The sequence below is a fragment of the Lacerta agilis genome, chromosome 12 (genome assembly GCF_009819535.1).
Source record: "Lacerta agilis isolate rLacAgi1 chromosome 12, rLacAgi1.pri, whole genome shotgun sequence".
In the NCBI taxonomy this organism is placed as follows: domain Eukaryota; kingdom Metazoa; phylum Chordata; class Lepidosauria; order Squamata; family Lacertidae; genus Lacerta; species Lacerta agilis.
This window is the reverse complement of record NC_046323.1, coordinates 4412059-4431014: the sequence shown is the minus strand read 5'-3', so window position 1 is coordinate 4431014 and position 18956 is coordinate 4412059. Positions and strand designations below refer to the sequence as shown.

Genomic DNA, 18956 nt, shown 5'->3' with positions numbered 1-18956 from the left:
TACGTACAGTAAGGGAAGGGAGGAGGGGGAGCGGAGCAAAGCCTCGCGAGATCCCTCCGTGCCGAGGGAAGCGAGCCGAGCTCTCCAGATAGGCCTACCCCCGTCTTTACCTCAGCGACGGCGCACGCGCAGTCGGGCCGGTCTCCCCTTCTGTCTCTTTCTGTGGGAGTGTGAGGGAGAGAGAGAAGCGCAAAGCGGGCGACGGGGACCGTTCGGCGGCCGCTTCTGCCCCGCCACCTCCGGTTTAGGCCGCTGCCGTGAACCGACGAGCCGTGGGCGGCGGCAACCGCGGGATCCTGTGCGCCGGTGCGGGGCGAGCTGAGGAGACTGTCGGCGGCAGAAGCGCCGCCGCCGGAGGAGTAGAGGCGCGCCAGGCCTCACTCGGGGCCCAGCCGGGAATGCGGAGAGTTCGCGTCAGGCGACGAGCATCGCGAGGAGGCCGCCGGGGACGCTTCTGAGGAGGCCCGCGGGGCTTCGAGCGGCCCGGCCAGAGCGCCTGCGCCTCATGTGAAGAGACCGGCGCGCCCGGGATCCGAGGGGCCTCCGCGCCGCCCCATGGCGGCTCCTGCTCTTGCCTCGTCCTCGGCGCCTTGACGGAGTCCTGTTCGCCGGAGCGGTCCCGATGCCGAGCACCTCGGAGGCGGCGGCTTCTTCGTCCGGAGGCGGGAGCGGCGTCCGGGGCTGGGGCGGCTCCGAGTCGCCGGCGGCGGAGAAGAAGCGGTTGCATCACCGGCGGCGGAAGCGCGGCTCGTCGGTTCAGCCGCCGCCTCAGCCTTCTCCTCCTCGGCCTGCGCCGCTGCCCGCGTCTCCCGCGGCGGCCCCTCCGCTGCTGTTCCCGCTGCTGCCGCCGCCGCCGCCGCAGCAGCCCTCGCTCCTGCAGCCGCCGCTGCCGCCGCAGTCCCTGCTGTTCCTGGCGGCCACCGGCTCCTCCTGCTGCGGGGAAGGGGGGGAGCGGAAGCGGCCCCGGGGCAAGCGGCGCCCGGGGTCCCGGCACAAGCGGCGGCGCGTCCGGTTGCGCGGTGGGGCGGGCCTGTCGGAGCGGCGCGGGAGCGGGGCGGGCCTGGGGCCTCTGGTGGAAGCGGCGGCCGAGGAGTACGACGACGTCAGCTCCCAGTCGGAGGGGCCGCTGGGCGGCGGGACGGCCGGGGCGGGGAGCGGCGCGGGGAGCCCGGGCTCCTCCTCGGGCGGAGGCGCGGGGAGTCAGCCTCGCTCGAGCCGTGCCGAGGCGGAGCGGGGCACCCGGCGGCCGCCGCGGAGGGAGCACCGCAGCAGCAGCGGCCGGCGCTCCCGGGAGCGTCACCGGGAGCACCGCCGGCGGGGGGAGGACAAGGACAAAGCGCCGCCGCCGCAGCATCCGGAGGGAACGGCCGCGGTTGCCCGGGTAGGGGGAGCCGAGGCCTCCTCCTCCTCTTCCTCCTCCAAGTCCCGTAGCCGCCACAACCACAGCGGCGGCCAGGACCGAGAGGGTCCCCGGAGCAGCAGCGGCGGCGGCAGCGACGGCCGCAGGAAGGGCTCGGCTGTCTCGCCCAGCAGCGGCGGCGGTGGCGGCGGCAGCAGCAGCAGTAGCAGGAAGGACCGGCAGAGCAAAGCTCCGCGAAGCCAGGCGAAAGCAGCCAAGGAGCCTCCTTCTGCTTACAAGGAGACACCCAAGGCATACCGGGAGGACAAGGCCGAGCCGAAGGCCTACAGGCGGCAACGGTCCTCGCCGAGCCCCTGCCGCGATGACAGCCCGCCGAGCCACAGGGCCTCGCAGAGCCAGCGGAACCGCAAGTCGCTCAGCCCCCGCTCTCCTCTCAGCCCTTATCGCCGCCGCTCGCCCAGCTATAGCCGGCACAGCTCCTACGAGCGCGGCGGGGATGTTTCACCCAGCCCGTACAGCAGTTGGCGTCGCTCTCGCAGCCCCTACAGCCCTGCTATCAGGTAAGGTGCAGGGCGACCTTGTCAGAACAGATGATGGTTGGGAGGGATCCTTCCTTCCGAAAGGTTCAGAACTGTGACCTGAAAGGGATAGGCTGGGAATTCTCTTTTAAGTTGTGGTTTTAAATATGTAAACACCTCCGTTTTCCTTTCTGTTGTGGGACCATGGTAGGAAATACAACTCAGCTGGTGAGCTTTGACTTGAATCCATTACCAGATTTGAAAATGCAGAATTTTCGCATGAAATGGGCATTTCTTTAATTTGATGGAACTTTTAGGGTCTTAGGTGCCATAGGTATTTTCTAAACAGGTCTCTTGCTAAATTGTGCTAAAAGTTGGGGGTAGTCACAAAGAGTTACTGCTGGAGTGGTGCAGGTGACATACACTGAAAGTATTGTGAAATTCCTTTCAGAACCAAATCACTTCAAACTGAAAATTTTGAAAAACTTAATGTTTTGAGCTGAAAACTTTACTTCTAAATGTTTTACAGCTTAAAGTAGGCTGCAATCCTATGCATGATTCTTTGGAAGTAAGTGGCATTGAACTTAGTGGGGCTTACTTGCAAGTTGACATGTGTAGGATTTCACTGGTAGCATTTCTTAGTACACTACAGTAGTGTTTCCTCAAATATTATACAGTGTAAAAACAGGCTGTGATCTGCAACGCAAGGTGGCTGCAAGTTACTAACCTATGTTTCTGCCTTTGCTGCCAAGGAACTAGTTTCTTAATAGGCTAGTATAAAAATTGTCTTCTACCAAGGGGACTGGTGGAGGAATGACTGAGTGATCTACATCTCCTCTTCTATACTGTTTCTGTTTCAATGATACAGGAAGGGGTTTTCCTTCTGCAGTGATCATGGGAACCAAATGGGCTGACAGGAGAGACAGAATTTTCTGTGCTTTCTCAGCCAGTCAGCTCACACACCTGCATAGAATTCTTGGTTGCTTTTGGCTGCTAAAGTTGTTAAATTTGAGACTATCTCTTCATAGAAAATGGGAAGATTGTTTTAAGACTTGGGATGTATTCTTTAGATAAGGTTTTGATTACTGTTCAGTTTTGTTTGATTTCTATATTAATACATAAACCAGGAGTGCTTTCTACATCACCACCTTTTTGGGTTGAGATGGCTTGGTAACATGACAAGAGGTTTTCTAGGAACATATGTCTGTCAGTAGCTACTCTGGTTTTGAAAAACCTCCCTTGACCTAATCCTTTCTGTTATGACTGTTGTCTTATCCCTTGAAAAGCACTTCATGACCTCTCTCTGTTTCACTTAGATGAACAATATATCAGTCTTGTAGTAGGGAGGACTACTGTTTGGTTTTGGGCTTGGCTTGCATCTACTTTGATTGCAGACTTGCAATGCAATTCTGTACTGTATATGCAAAGCAAGCCCCACTGAGTTCAATGGGGCTTATTCCCAGGTAAGTGTTTATAGAACACTTTGTAACAGTTTTTGTAGCTCATTACTACAAATTTCAATTCCTCTTTTCATTTACAGTACAGACAACTCCCCATTTACCCACATGGCTTCACTAGCACAACTGATGGGTGGGGAAGAGCCTTTCCTGCCCCTCTGCTGTGACAGTTGATCTGTCACTTCATGTTTGCAAGCCAGAGGGACAGGCTCTCACACAGCTGAGCTGATACAGGCAACCTTTTGGGTATGCACACGGGTTCAGAACGTAACCCCTGTGTAAATGGAGAGTCACCTATACAGTATATACATATGGAACAACTGCTTAATTGAAGTCAACCTTTTCAGTAGTCCATACTCCTGTTTGATACAGAGAATCATTTAACTCATTTTAGCACCAATGAAGACGCTGGTTCACAGAACTTCTGTTCATGGCTTTCAAATCAGTTTTCAAAAGTGTTCTGTGGTGGCTAGTGGAAGCACTTCTTGCACATGGGAAGACACCCCCCATTCTTTTCCTACCAATTGTAGTCCTTTATGCCATGTTTATTATTGGAAAATACATAGGTTGGTAGGAAAGAGTTCTTCGGCTCTACCCAATGTAACAAGTTGGAGAGCCAAGAAAGCCATGCTAGTTCCTTTGTTGTCAGGAGATAGATCCAAGATGATGTCTCATCTCCAGGTCCAAGGGAGAAGTGAGAGGATGATGTGGAAGTGAGAGAAATGCAACCTGAGCATTCTACTTCAAAGGAAGGACGGTCAGCACAGTTTAAAGGACAGAGACAGTTTAGGAAGCTGGAGGTCTACTTTATTTGTTTAACCATATGCAGCACCCTTATCTCAACAAGCTGAGTTGCACCCCACTTTCAACTGGAAAAGGATTAGGGTCCTCCAGAGTGACATCAGCTGATGGGTGGGTGTGGTTTGAGGAAAATGGTTTCCTCAAACTCTGATTGGTCTGTGGATCAGAGGTTCCCCAGCCCTGTGCTACAATTGGCTTTTTACATTGTGGATGGGTAGAATGCAGCAAGAGCTACAGTAGTAGCTGTCTGCAATGTTTGCACCTCAGGTGCATAGTTCTTTATGGCATGAAGCCCATTCCACAATGATTAGGTAGGGCTTGCCAGTAGGGCAACTGCATGGATGACAACTTTCAAGGTTTTTTGTTTCAAATCCCTCCTTGCCCCTTAAACTCTACTTCCTACACCATGATTGGGTTATATCTATTGGGAGCTAGTAATTTAAAATGTATGTGCATGTGATCACACACTCACACACATGCTTTCTCTCTCCCCGCCCCCTCAATATTCTGCCATGGTAAATGCTAATGGATGAGAGTATCAGATGAAACTCCTCTTGTAGTAATTGATTTGTAATGTTTTGGTAATTGTTATTGTCAAACCAGAGGTGATAAACCAAAGTTTTTTATTATGTTTCTGAGGGAGGGTGGCAATAGATGAGGTAGTGGAGTAGATAGTTATAGAATAGAATTGCAAGCCATTATCTAAGTACAAAACTTTGGGGCCTGGAATGGAGATTGTGTGCCTTTGAAGGAACAAGAAAATTCACTGGAGAAAAAGGCAGGTCACAACTTAATGGTTACAGTTCACAAGTAGCAAAGCATAGTACACAAGCAAGAATGCACTTTCTGACAACTGTTACAATGTCAGAAAATGCCTGGCTGCTGGGCAGAAGCAGGGACTGAGCCATTCTGTGGGGATTGCAGTTATTGCCATTATAGACGGAGAATGTGCATAGCTTTTAAATTTTCTTGTAAATGTTTTTAATTCTGCTGAGTTGGTTGACTACCTTGGACTCCTTCGAGAGGATGGCTTGGATAAAATCGATAAATAGTAAATTATACAATAGACTTGGCATGGTTGGTATACCCTGATATAAAGTTGGGTTAGTGTCCTAATATGGCTCTAATAGTACTATCCTAGCAACTTTTGCTGTAAGGCGTGTAAAGTTAAGAAGTTTCTTCAAATCTTCAATATAGCCTTGAATTTTCCCATATTATTTTTTCTAACAAAATGTTTGTCTTGAAAAGTGTAACTAAACTTACTTTTATTCCTCAGCCATCCCCAACCTCTGGAATTAAACCTAAAAATGGATCATAGTCAGTTCTATACCTTTTGTGGTGTCCCCCCCTCTTGTGTGTCAGTGTCCCTTCCTTTCACGTGTGAAATTTACAGGTTTCTAGTGCTGGAGGAAAAATGTAGCACACACTTCTTAATCTCCAGATAAATCACAGGTGGTGAATCTCCAGACTATGGGTCCTCTGCTCCACACCTGACATTATGCAATGTTAGATGTGAGGTAGTTAGCCATGAGTGCAAAGGAACAATCAGGAGCATTACAGTGCACTTCTGATTGTTGCTCTGCAAGTGGGGCTTGCACTCAGCACCTTTTAGATTGGGTGCCAAATACAAGTCCTATTAGGATTGATTCCACTTCAGAGTTTATGTGTGCAGACTATTTTACCAGAAGCTTTCAATGCTGAATTTAAACACTTGATCAGTTCCTTTGTGCAGTATCTCTGTCATGTTTGGAGTTTCCTTTCAGATGAAAGGTGCTTGAGTCTGCAAGGAAATAATATTCCTTTGCAGTCATGGTTTTATTTAAAGCCAAAGTCAGAAAGAGGAAGAATCTAGAGGGTGCTTGGGGGCACTTCTGATTATTCATTTGAAATGATGGCATATGTCAGGTGATTGCCAGATGTGTGGCTCCACTCACCTGTCAAAATTGCCCACAAAGGGTGGGCCAGTTTTAGATCTAGTCCAGGGGTAAGCAAACTTTTTCAGCCATGGGCCGGTCCACTGTCCCTCAGACCTTGTGGGGGAACGGGCTATATTTTGGAAAGGAAAAAAAATTCCTATGCCCCACAAATAACCCAGATGTGCATTTTAAATAAAAGGACACATTTTACTCATGTAAAAACACACTGATTCCCGTAATGTCCACGGGCCGGATTTAGAAGGCGATTGGGCCGCATCTGGCCCCCGGGCCTTAGTTTGGGGACCCCTAATCTAGTACATTGGCCAAATACAATTTCCTACTTGGATCCAGTTATATTCCTGACATAAATAGCCCAAAATACTTGGGTTCTGCTGGGATTGCAAACTTGCATGATATTGGAATTACTCATATTTTAGAACATAAAAAACTAAAAGTAAGCAAAGAAAATTCATATAGTTACTTAATTTTCAGTGGGTAGCTTCAGATCAGTTGAGTTTATTTTAATAAATGTGTTGATGCTTTGAAAAAGTAGTAATTGCAGTAAGGGGGTTTGGTGATTATACTTATAGGACTGCGGGGGAAATGAAAATTGAGCAGGTCAGCTTGGGTGAGCCTGGTCTCGTTCTCTCCCCCCCCCCCCAATTTCAGGAGACGCTTTTACAGACACTTCTACAGTACAGTAGGGAGGAGTGGCAGGAAAGCCTTTTGCATGAGTGGCTTCTCACTGCCATTCTGGATACAAGTTTATATGTGCATGTAGATGTATGTAACACTGCAGTTTAGCATCCTGAAAATTTTAGTGAAAGCAGTTTTTAGAACAATAGTTGTTTAATTTTGTTTCCTGATCATTCTGATTTTGCACGTGTGGTAATTTGGGTGGCTTAGTAGCATTTCAGGTCTGGAAATCTGAATTGTCTTCGAGAAAAGGAAACAATTGGAATTTCAAGGTATGCAGGATAGGAATTGAAAATGGTGTTAAAATGTGTTCACTTTGAGTTTTATGTACCGGTACCTGAATTTCCCCCCATCCCCATGCTAAATAATTATTTCAGTGGTTGCATTGCACCGTATTACAGGTAATGCAGAGCTAAATTATACAATAGTGTATCTGATAAGAATTCTGGCAGCAGTACCATGGAGAAGGAAATTAGATTTAAGTTAAATCAGAAGTTCAGTAAATCAGTGTGAATATGCATCTTTCTTAAACTTTGTCAAAACTGAGTGGGTGGGTATTTAAGTTATTTTTATGTTGCTCTTCAGTACACTCTTCAGGCAGCTGAGAAATAAATAAAAAAAATCAAACTACAGTAAAGCAGTAAAACGTTTACAGTACAGCAGCCAAAAGCACAACAGCAGATAAAACCACACTCATCCAGAGATTCAGAATGCCCGTAGGAAAAACAGTTCCTTCTGGCACCAGAAGGAATATTCCAAACACAGCTGAGAAGGTCAGCACTTTCCTAACATACTAAAGATGGGGCACCCAGAGAAGGACCTCAGAAAATATTATTGTATGATAGGTTCATGTGGGAGAAGATGGTCCTTCTTCAGATCCCCAGGTCTCAAGCTGTATAGGATTTGAAGGGTAAGCCACAGGTGCATTTGGATTGTTTCAGAAATAAACCAGCAACTAGCAAAGCTGTTGGAGAACCATCAGGTATTATCTCAGTGGCCTGACCAGCTTAGGCTAATAGCAATGTTTGGGGGTAACTGAAGTTTCCAAGTAGATTTTCAAGTGAGCAGAAATCCAATAAATGGCTGTAGTTTAATTTGGAGGTTATCAGAACATGGATAACAATAGCCAGGAGAGGTTCCAGTTAGTGAAATAAGGTTTTTGATACTGATTCCAATTGGACCTCCAGTTATAAAACTGAATATATTTATTTATTTTTATTTTTAATTTATGTTAATAAATATCAGTAATCTAACAACATAAAACAATATGCAAATAATTAGAGGTCTATCATATATATGAGCATGAGGCTCCTGCCTACAGCTGATCTTCCAAAAAGCAGTTGCTTTTCTCCCCTCCCAATCAGGTGATTTTGTCTTTGGAAAGATCTGCCGCCCACAGCAGAGTCCCACATGCAGGCAATTCTTTCCAAACAGCAAGCAGTTGCTGTTCTCCTGATCTTTGGAAATATCCTGTATGCTGGACTCTTAAAGAAGTGCTTTTGGAAGCAGCAAAGAGACTTGCAAAGCTGTGAGTTTGGTAGCTGGGTGGCCCTGCCTGCCTGTCAGCCATGTGATATTGATCCTTTAGAGCATGTATGTGAAAACCTATAGAGGAGCTGAATATTAATAATATAAATTTATACAAAATTTATACAGGAGTGTTGGCCTGAGACATTAGTAACAGCAGCAGCAGCAGCAACTTCTTCTTCTTCTTCTTCTTCTTCTTCTTCTTCTTCTTCTTCTTCTTCTTTATATGCCACCCATCTGACTGGGTTGCTCCAGCCATTCTGGGCGACTTCCAACAAATTAAAACACAGTAAGACATCAAACACTTCCCTATACAGGGCTGGTAATACTACTCAGTGGCATCTTGCATAAAAGAGCTCCTGAAAATAAAGAAAATAAATGTGAGAGAAACACTGTGAAATACCTCTTTATTGCTTTGTTCCTTTGGTTGGAATTATTTTTTCCAAGCCTGACTAGTGTTGACAAGTGAAATTTTCATGCACATTTGTAGCTGAATGTTACTGTTATCTTAAAGCATTCACAGTGTATATATATATGGTAGCTTGATTGTTACTGTGTTATATTAAATGTTCATTCTCTAAGTACATTTAAGTTTTAAGTCAGCTTTCTCCAACCTTGGCCTTGGTGTTTGGGGCTGATGGGAACTGTAGTTCAACAGTAAGGATGACCAGTAGATTGGTTTAACATAAAAAATTAAATAGCCAGCCTGATTTGATTTGAACCACTCTTCCTATTTGTACCCCCAAGTATTTCCTATTCAAAAGTTTTTAAGTGCTTTTACCTTTTCTGCCTGAGATAAAATGTTATAGAAGTTCTCTTACTGGTGTAGTGAAAGTCAATATGTTAGTACTAAAAATAATTTTAAAGCTTTCTTGGATTAAATCCCGACCTCACTGATCTCAAAATGAAGAGTGGAGCTGATTTATGTTCAGTCAAGTTTACAATGCCTACAACAGAGATGGAAAAAACTGTTGTAAAATATATCACATTATTTCCTGCTGTTGCTAAAGGGTTCTAACCAAGAAGCCAGTTACCCTGCAAACATACTAATGAAATGGTTTTTAAAGCTGTTCAGTAAAGAGAAAGATGGTGGAGTATAAAAATGGGAACTGACTAAATCTTTACTCTTCTAAGCAGAAGATCAGCAAAATCCAGAAGCAGAAGCCCTTATTCATCAAGGCACTCAAGATCTCGCAGTAGGCACAGATTATCAAGATCCAGAAGTCGGCAGTCGAGTATTTCTCCTAGTACTCTGACTCTAAAAAGTAGCCTGGCTGCAGAATTGAATAAGAACAAAAAAGCTAGAGCAGCAGAGGCAGCCAAGGCCAATGCGAAAGCTTCAAACACATCTACACCTACGAAGGGAAGCACTGAAAACACTGGGTTGACCATTCCTCAAGCGAACAATGTGAAGGAACTGAAGAAGATAAAAACTGAACACATACCTTCCCCTTCAGGTGGTACAGTCTTGAAAAATGATAAGGCAAAGGCTAAAGTCCCTGTTCAGGAGACAAAGAGCGAAAACAATTTGACTGTAGAGAAAGCTGCTAAGCAAAAAGTTTTGGTGGTGAAAGAGAGTAAAGCAACTCCTGTTAAGCCACCAGTGCAACCTGCTCCAGTGAAAGAGAAAAGCAAGCCCCACCCACCAAGTGTAGCACCTAAGGAAAAGGATCGCAGTGTTTCACTAATAACCTCCACGCTGCCACCCCTGCCTCTTCCACCTATGCTGCCTGAAGATAAAGATACAGATAGGTGAGTTGTAAAATACTTAACTTTCTCTTTTAAGACATAATTTCCACCTGCAAATTGTTTGGGTTTTTTTTTTTAAGATGATGTTTAAGGTATGAATAATGCTTGATAAACTGTATGTAAGGGGGAAATAACCTGACAACCTGATTATTGCAACTCCAGGTATGTTGTAGGTGTTGTAGACAAAATATTCCTTAACCATGTTAAGGACTTTTTCTTGATATCCATAGACCAGATAGCAGTCTTAGTATATTAAATGACCCACAGTCTTAAAATATTTTTACCTCTTTCTCATTTACTTCGTGTGGACCTGTATCATAATGTTACTAGAAGCCTGTAGCCAATGTTTTGGCCAGTGAACTCCAGTTCATGCAACTCTTCTTCAGCACCTCCCACCTGTTACCTAATCAGTGAACTGAAATCAGTGAAGTTTATCTCATATGCCTTTCGGCCTCTCTTTCAACGCAGACTCGGACTACTCTTTTTTTTTTTTTGGTAGTCCCCACCTTGCCTCTTGCCTCTCTCACACTTACAAGAGAGGTTTACATGTCCTATGCACAAGCACATTCCTGTTTAATTCTGTGGGGCTTAGTACATATAAGTGCATAAAATCACAGCTTGAAGGAATTCGCCATCACATGTTTTGTTTCTTCCCACCTGCTATAATTCCTCAATAGTTGTTTTTCTTTGCAAACAACTCTATTTGTGGCTAGCTATGGCAGTGAACATATTGAGAGCAGTTGCTACTGGAGTGAACAACAATGGTTTCTTTACAAAGATAGCTGCAACTGCTGAACTGATATAGCAAACGTCTTCTCTCTCTTGGAGTAAGAATGAGGAAACTGAAGATGATCATTATATGTGCAATAATGTTTTTAGGAATGAAACCTTGTTGGACTTCTGAGTAAATGCTATTGAGTTCAGATTAACCAAACCTGTGTCTGAGCCTGTCTTTGCCTCCTTGCCAGGTTGACACAAACCTTTAATGTAACAAACACAATAGAATGTGATAGCTGAATTGAGTTGTATTTTTGGCAACCGTGTCCTTCATTTTTTGGCCATATAGATTGTCCCAGGTGAGGGAGGGCATAAGTAGATGGATCCCACCTTCCTTTACCTTTGCTTTCCTCTTTACCTTTGGTAATTCTCCACAGTTCCGCAGCAGTTCTGGCCTTGTCTTGGAACCTTAAGAAATAAATAAATAAATAAATAAATAAATAAAAAAGAATGGATGAATAAGCAAGAAAGTGTATAGAAACATTTAATTTGAATAAATTGATTAATAAAATGAACCCAAAACATCTACCAATAGCTGGACGTGAGATAAGATTGATAAACCTAATGTAATAAGTATGGTACATATGTATATGAAAACATCAAATATGTTTCATTCTCAAAAGATTGTCAGCAGAAAATTAGTCAACAATTTAAAAAGAAAGTTGAACTAGCTAAGAAGTTAAAATTCTTGCAACGTTTGTGGTACCTGGGAAATGCGCAAGTATATCTGGTATTCAAACCACCCAAAATAAATAATAAAAGCAAGTCATATTTAAAATTATCTTCCTGAACATGGGCGTAGCCAGGATTTTTGTTGGGGGGCAGACTTTCGTTGAGGGGGGCAGAACCTCAGATTTGTACTGTATATTCTGGCATATAAAACTACTTTTTAATCCAGGAAAATTTTCTCAAAAGTCGGGGGTTGTCTTATACGCTGGGTGGAGAATCTGGAGTCGAGTATATCTCAAACACTATATTTTAACTGGAGAAGTTGGGGGTCGTCTTATATGCCAAGTTGTCTTATACGCCAGAAAATACGGGATTGATTTTGAGGGCAGCCACCTCCCCTGCCTCCTCCCCCGGTTGTGCCCATGTTCCTGAATTGTGTTATTGCTTATTATATTAATATATCCATAGATCCAATCAACCTGTGTATTGAAAAAAAAAGTGGAAGCACTCTACAGTCAAATCTCAGTTCCCGAACACCTCCGTTATCATACGTTTCGGCTCCCGAACACCCAGAAGTAAATGCTCCAGTTTCCGAACATTTTTCGGAACCCAAACATCCGACGTAGCTTCCGCTTGAGTGCAAGAAGCTCTTGCAACCATTCGGAAGCCGCACCTTGGTTGTTGAATGTTTCGGAAGTCGAGCAGTCTTCCGGAACAGATTATGGTCAACAACCAAATTTTGACTGTATATGGAATAAAAACAAAAAGAACAATGAAAATACCATTCTCTCCAGGTTATTCCAGAAGATACTAACTTTCGCATTGCAACTGAATTTTACCATTATTTATTCAATGTAAACTTAAGACCATTTAAAATTCAGAATTTTGAGCCTTTGTAAATACAGCATTTTTTAAAAAAAAATTAAACTAATAAGGGAGACATGGAAAAAACAAGCATCTTCAAACTAGAAATTTGTTTGAGAACCCTCCATAACAGCCAGTCTTAATTGTCCTATATACAACATGTAGGTAGACACTGAAGAAATTGGTTCTCATATGCTATGAGGCAGGGCTGAGGAACCTTTCTAGCCTGATGGATTCCCCTACCCACCTGCCAATCACCTGGCACCACAATTATGTTGGGTGACCTTTTCAGCCTGCAGAGGTCTTCAGAAGTCCTCTCGGAGTGCTACCTTGCCCTGGTGTTTGAAAAGGTCTTTGCAGACACTGTAGACCAGGTGATCGGCAGCATCTGTAAACATCATTTTGGCCAAGTCCTGTCCTTACCTGCTCGTACCTGATGTCCTATATGGCATTGGCTGGAGGGTGGGTGGGCATGGCTTGGTAGAAATGGCCTCACAGGTCAAATGGAGAGACCGGATGGGTCTGATTACACCCCAGCTGTAGGGAGTGTAATAGCCAAATAAGTTTCAGAAAAATAAATCTTAATATACTCCCAGGTGAACATGTAACAGATAATACCCAAATTAGCTGGAGCTCCCTATATGTCAGAGTTGTGTTGAAAAATGCTTGTTATTTAAATTTCTGAATGATTAGGCAAATGCTCTAGCCTCAAATTCTAGTCTAATATTAACATTAATATTAGATTATTAATATTATTAACATAGTTGCAAATTTGATTCAAAATTAATGCTCTTCAAAATGTAAATCTAGAGAAGGAAAACTGACTTAGATTTCTGGCATCAGCTTTGAAATGGGAAGCTATCAAAGATTTGTCTATATTTCTCCAGTTTTCAAGGGAGCATTTCTGTGAAAGCTGTTAAAAAAGAAGTGGAGAAGAAATTGCGCCACTTGCTTGAAGATCTGCCACTGCCACCTGAATTGCCTGGAGGAGATGATTTATCCAGAAGTCCGGAAGAGAAAAAAACACCAGTGCAGCCACATCTTAAAAAGAGACCGAAGTATGCACAAGTTCTTTTTTTTCTATAATACATGTATTTCATTTCCATAGGCTATCACTTTAAAATCTCTGTTTGAGCTATTGAATATAAGAAATGCTGGTAGCTTACTCATAGTAGGATTCTGTTAAGGCTGCTTTTTAATACTTTACTCGTTTTAGGAAGTAAAAGGAGCTAATAGTGAAGTAGGTTAGCATAATTGTGATTGCATGTACTTTTAAAACTGACAAGTCTAGATGCGCTGGCAGATTGTAAACAGTTAATGGAACAGCCTTCTTTCATTTCTACAGTTGTGTGCTGCCATTTCATTATACCGATATAACAAAGCTTTATCACCATTTTGCACCTAGATCTATAGGCAGAAATATATGCCTTAAACATATATTTAATCTTCAGTATGCCTCATCACAGGGACGTGGGTGGCGCTGTGGGTTAAACCACAGAGCCTAGGGCTTGCCACAATGGGGTGTTGCTCGGTCTGTGCTCCTGCCAACCTAGCAGTTTGAAAGCACGTCAGAGTGCAAGTAGATAAATAGGTACCGCTCTGGCAGGAAGGTAAACGGCATTTCCGTGTGCTGCTCTGGTTTGCCAGAAGCGGCTTAGTCATGCTGACCACATGACCTGGAAGCTGTACGCCGGCTCCCTTGGCCAGTAAAGCGAGATGAGCGCCGCAACCCTAGAGTCGTCTGTGACTAGACCTAATGGTAAGGAAGTAGGCAAACTCTGGCTGTTTGGATATCTGAATGAGCCGTGTGTGTAGTGAGGTTTGGGCACAATTCTTTGTATTTGGACAAGTAAATTTGAGGATAACAAGCAGATGGATAGCAGGACCTGCATGTAGGAATAAAGAGTGAAATACAGTGGTACCTCAGGTTACATACGCTTCAGGTTACAGGCTCTGCTAACCCAGAAATAGTACCTCAGGTTAAGAACTTTGCTTCAGGATGAGAACAGAAATCTCACCGCAGCGGCATGGCAGCAGCGGGAGACCCCATTAGCTAAAGTGGTGCTTCAGGTTAAGAACAGTTTCAGGTTAAGAACGGACCTCCGGAACGAATTAAGTTCTTAACCCAAGATACCACTGTATCTGAAACAGGTAATGAAGCAATTTAACAAGTCATATTTGGGTTTAAAACACCCATCCACACCTGCATTTGACTGGTACAGGTTGAGATAATGTATCCTTTCATTTCTCCATTTTTCTACGGAAAGAGTTTCTTTTTAGTTTTCCCAGAAAACAGATGATCCTTGTTTTGTATTAGAATGTTTTTGAAAATCTGCTCAGTATCAGCAGTAAATGCAAACCAACACCCTCAGGGATACATGGAACAGTCATAGGGTTTTAAAAGAAATTGCAAATGACAGTTGTGGTTAATGGCAGCATTTGTTTGGACTGAAAATAAATGCTGAAGTCATAGTATGCACAAAAGAGCAGATATTCTAAGGAGAATTTTATTAATATTTTATTATTATTTTATTATTATACATATTACTTATGGAAATGGCTCAAAGTGACTTATAAACATAACAGAAATACTAAAACTGGTTACAATAAACACAATCAGTAAAATCTTTTAAAAAAACCAAAAATCCAACTATACAATATTATTATATAGATATGAAAATGCACTCAAATTGCATTTTACTATCTGCTAGGATATGTGGCCCACGACATGGTGAAACAAAGCAAAAAGAAATTGACTGGGGGAAACGCTGTGTTGATAAATTTGATATCATTGGCATTATTGGAGAAGGAACTTACGGGCAAGTTTACAAGGCAAGAGATAAAGATACAGGTAAGCTTTCAAAATCAATTCACATAGAAATAGCTGACTTTGAGTGTGATTGCCACAGCATGTTTTGTGTCTTTGTCAAGTTCCTGAGCATATATTATGCAATAATTCTCCACAGCTGCAAGACAGTACTTGAGATGATTGTGTGTTTAGGCTACAAGCCCTTAAGGAAAGTTCAAGAATCTGTGAGTCTTCACACTTCTTCCAGTGTGCAGCTTAGTCCATGGATATAGTAAAATGTGTGGAATTGAGCATGTGCACCCAAGTGCAAATATTGAATGCAGAAGTATTGAATGGGAAAAGGGTCAGTTATGGACTTCAAGTGCTTATTGAGACAGAGGAGGAATAGAAAGTTGGGTAAATAATACCAGTGCTAAAATAAATATGTGACATCCAGTTGTATCCAAATGTTCTCTGAAGGGTTGGGGAACAGTCCAGGACAGCTGGGGTTGGGGGGGGGGAGACAAAGGGATGAATATAGTAAGGGGAAATCTTATTTTGTGAGGTGACATTCCCACACAAACATGGGGTGTCTCCCAATCTCTGATAATTGTGGAATAAATGTATTGCTACCTTGCTATGGGATTGCAAAATGCTGGAGTTGATGGACCACGTGATCTGGAGGTGAAACTTGAATTTACACCATAATGTTTGCACAGACCTTTCATTCTAAGCTTATGTAATGGGCCTTGTTCTCCATAGCCACAAACAGGATCTTCCACCTGCTGGATCAAGTTAAGTGGGCAAAATGAAATGGTTTTTGAAATGGGATTTGGAGCAACCAAGTCCATGCAGAAAAGCATATGTGGAACATCTTGAGTTATTCCTTGCATAGTGGTTTGCAGCAAAGATTGCTGTCACGCATGTTAAAAGGAAATGAGAAAGTGACATTGTGGTAGTAGAAGCAGTTTTAACTTGTTTTATTTGCATAGAGATTTGCATACTGAAACTGCTTGAATATACTCATTTTCATTTTCTATGCAGTAAATTTCTGTTTTAGTTTTATAAGATACCCGATAGTCTCACATTATACAAACAGCCACAGGAAATTCTGACTTGAATGAAATTACATCATTATAGAATAAAAACATTATTTTATAGGGGAAATGGTGGCACTGAAGAAGGTACGGTTGGATAATGAGAAGGAAGGCTTTCCAATTACAGCTATTCGAGAAATTAAGATTCTTCGACAACTTACTCACCAAAGCATAATCAACATGAAGGAAATAGTAACAGATAAGGAAGATGCTTTGGATTTTAAGAAAGACAAAGGTATGTAGACTACTGTTGTGTTAGCAGTCCTGATTTTAATGCACCTTATTTGAGTGTAGCATGAGCATTTATTGAGCTGTAATGTAATTCGCACACTTCTTCATATATAAACATGGTTTCTTTAGAAGAGACATGCTATAAGCCTTTGCCCACATTAATATGAGCAAGATAATAGCATCCTATATACTATTCAGTTTTTTTCATTGAATTGGCATTTTTTAAATATATGCCTTGCTAAAATATATTTATCCCCCTTTTCTGAGCTTTAAAGATTTCTAAGAGTGAATACCCACAAATACAACAAAATCACAAGTAGTGCAATTACTATAATATAGGGTTGCCATATTTCAAAAAGTAGAAATCAAGACACCCTGAAAGTTGTTGCAATTTTTCGGTTGACTTCTCTAAGATCCAGGACAAAGCACTGCCTTGAATTCTGCCTTTGAAATCCCAGACATATGGCAGACCTATATAATAACTTCTGGGACGTGCGGCAAAACAAAATCCCAACACTAAACAAAAATCACCAAGGGCATTTTTTGAAGGGGTGTAGAAACTTTTCTCACTTGAGTAAATCCCCCATGTTAACCCACTAGAGCTTTCCCTTCCCACGCCACACAACTCCTAAGATCCCTTTTCACCTTCCCAATGCGATTTTAAAGCCACTTCTTTCTTCTGTTCTGCAGCTCCATTTTGCACCAGCTTTGCACCTTCACTCCCATATTCATGTCTGCTCCTTGTACACCAACCACCCAATGGTAACTTCTTGCATATTCACACACATTGGAACTACTAAGCCTCTTTGCACCTTCCACCCAATTAGGAAGCCACTTCCTCCTATTCTGCATCCACTTTAGTAGCCCTGTTTTCACCTTCACCTTCATTCCCATGCCACTTCCCTTCTTTTTTATAACCCCCATTTCTATACCTCCCCTTCCCTCCCATTCTGTGCTCCACTGTCCGTTTGCTTTCCTCTTGGGAAAATACCTTTAGAACAGCTTTCTCCAACCTAGTTCCCTTCATATGTTTTGGACTACACTTCTTGTCATCTCTGACCATTGACCCTGCTGGCTGGGGTTGATAGGAAGTGTGGTCCAAACCACATGGAGGACACATGGTTGGAGAAGGCTATATTAAAGGATTAGCAAGTAGGGTCAACGTTTTAGCCAAGTTGTGATCTGAACTCACTTAGATCATTACTTTGGTTCCTCTTTTGTTTCAAAAAACTATTCTTGTGTCTAGTAAATCTTTGGAATGGTTCCTTGTTTGATTGTCATTTTGGGAGTTAGAGGGATGTTGTCTGAGAATTTTCCTTAAGCATGTGGCTAGAACATGGCTGTGTCAGTTCTTTGGCATTCAATCCTCTGCTCTTTGCTCAGGGCGCTCTAGTCTATCTCAGTTAGGGTGGCAGTGGCATGTGGCAGACAGATGGTTGCAATGGAGAGTTGCACTAGGTAAATTTGATCTTCTCTTAATCTTTGACTTTGTGATTTGGCCTGAAAGGTTTCAATGGCTTTTAATGGCCTGGGCTGTGGTAAGAGGGTATTTTTATCCACCCCCTCTTGTGCAGATAATGGCTAGGTAAAGTAGGCAAAGTGGAAACACTTCATTTTGTTTATGTAGCAATTGGTTTGTTCAGATTGGGAAAATACGTAGTACTTGAGGTTTGTTTGTTTTTAATGAAAGATTTGTCAAAATGGTAAAAAGCTGCTTCAGAAACACAGTCCAGAAAGCACTGAAGAGATAATGACTTAAAAAGTATGGATTCACGTTAGTCTAATCAGTTTGCAGTCATGTGAAACCATATGGCTAAAGGCAGAGGTTACCGTATCCTGCAGATTTGTTCTTGAAAGGATTTACAGTCTTTGTCCTGTGAATCAAATGTGGTCTTCATGAACTTTTTTGTTTGTTTGAGTGCTAGCGCAAGCTTGAAGCTTGGAAGGTTTCACTGGCAGCAGTCATGCAGCTATCAGAGGAAGCTTCACTGCAGAGTTCCTTCTCTGTTCTCATTGTAGATGAGTTGCTTTACTTGGCTCTCTCAGAACTAATGGGAAGTCTATTAGGGATTGGAGAATTCAGTGTAACTGACTGGTCATTAAGAGGCATTTCTTCAGCTTTTATTCTGTAGAACTGTGAATATAAGTGACTGGAGTTAGATGAAGTACAGTAATCATGAAATGGCTTCATCTTTTATTTTAGCAGTTGGATAACCTTAAGCAGTGAGTTCATGAGGTTATATACACGCTGTAAAATTGATGTGGAAGCATCTCAAACGTATATTGAGATTCTTGAGGAAAAAACACCTTTCAGAAAAGGTTTTTGGGATTTATATTCAATTTCATTCCCTATGTTTTTATTGGTTGGATCTTGATTCGTTTTACAATGGGGGAAAAATAATACAGTACATTTGAATGTTAGCTTACTTGCAATAATACTAGACCTTGGAGTGTTTTTGCAGTTTCCCGTTGCATTTCCAGCAAGATGGAAAGTGTCTTATAAAGA

At 42.9% G+C, this 18956-nt stretch overlaps 1 protein-coding gene across 1 annotated transcript in view; it reads left to right on the top strand.

The window, feature by feature from the left end:
- The first annotated feature begins 622 nt into the window (after positions 1-622).
- The window catches only part of CDK13 (cyclin dependent kinase 13), a 34843-nt gene continuing 16509 nt past the window's right edge, over positions 623-18956 (top strand). Inside the window, exons 1-5 of the mRNA XM_033165899.1 lie at positions 623-1920; positions 9413-10027; positions 13222-13392; positions 15046-15185; positions 16284-16454. Coding sequence (XP_033021790.1) covers positions 623-1920; positions 9413-10027; positions 13222-13392; positions 15046-15185; positions 16284-16454 — 2395 coding nt within the window. The remainder of the gene's footprint in view (positions 1921-9412; positions 10028-13221; positions 13393-15045; positions 15186-16283; positions 16455-18956) is intronic.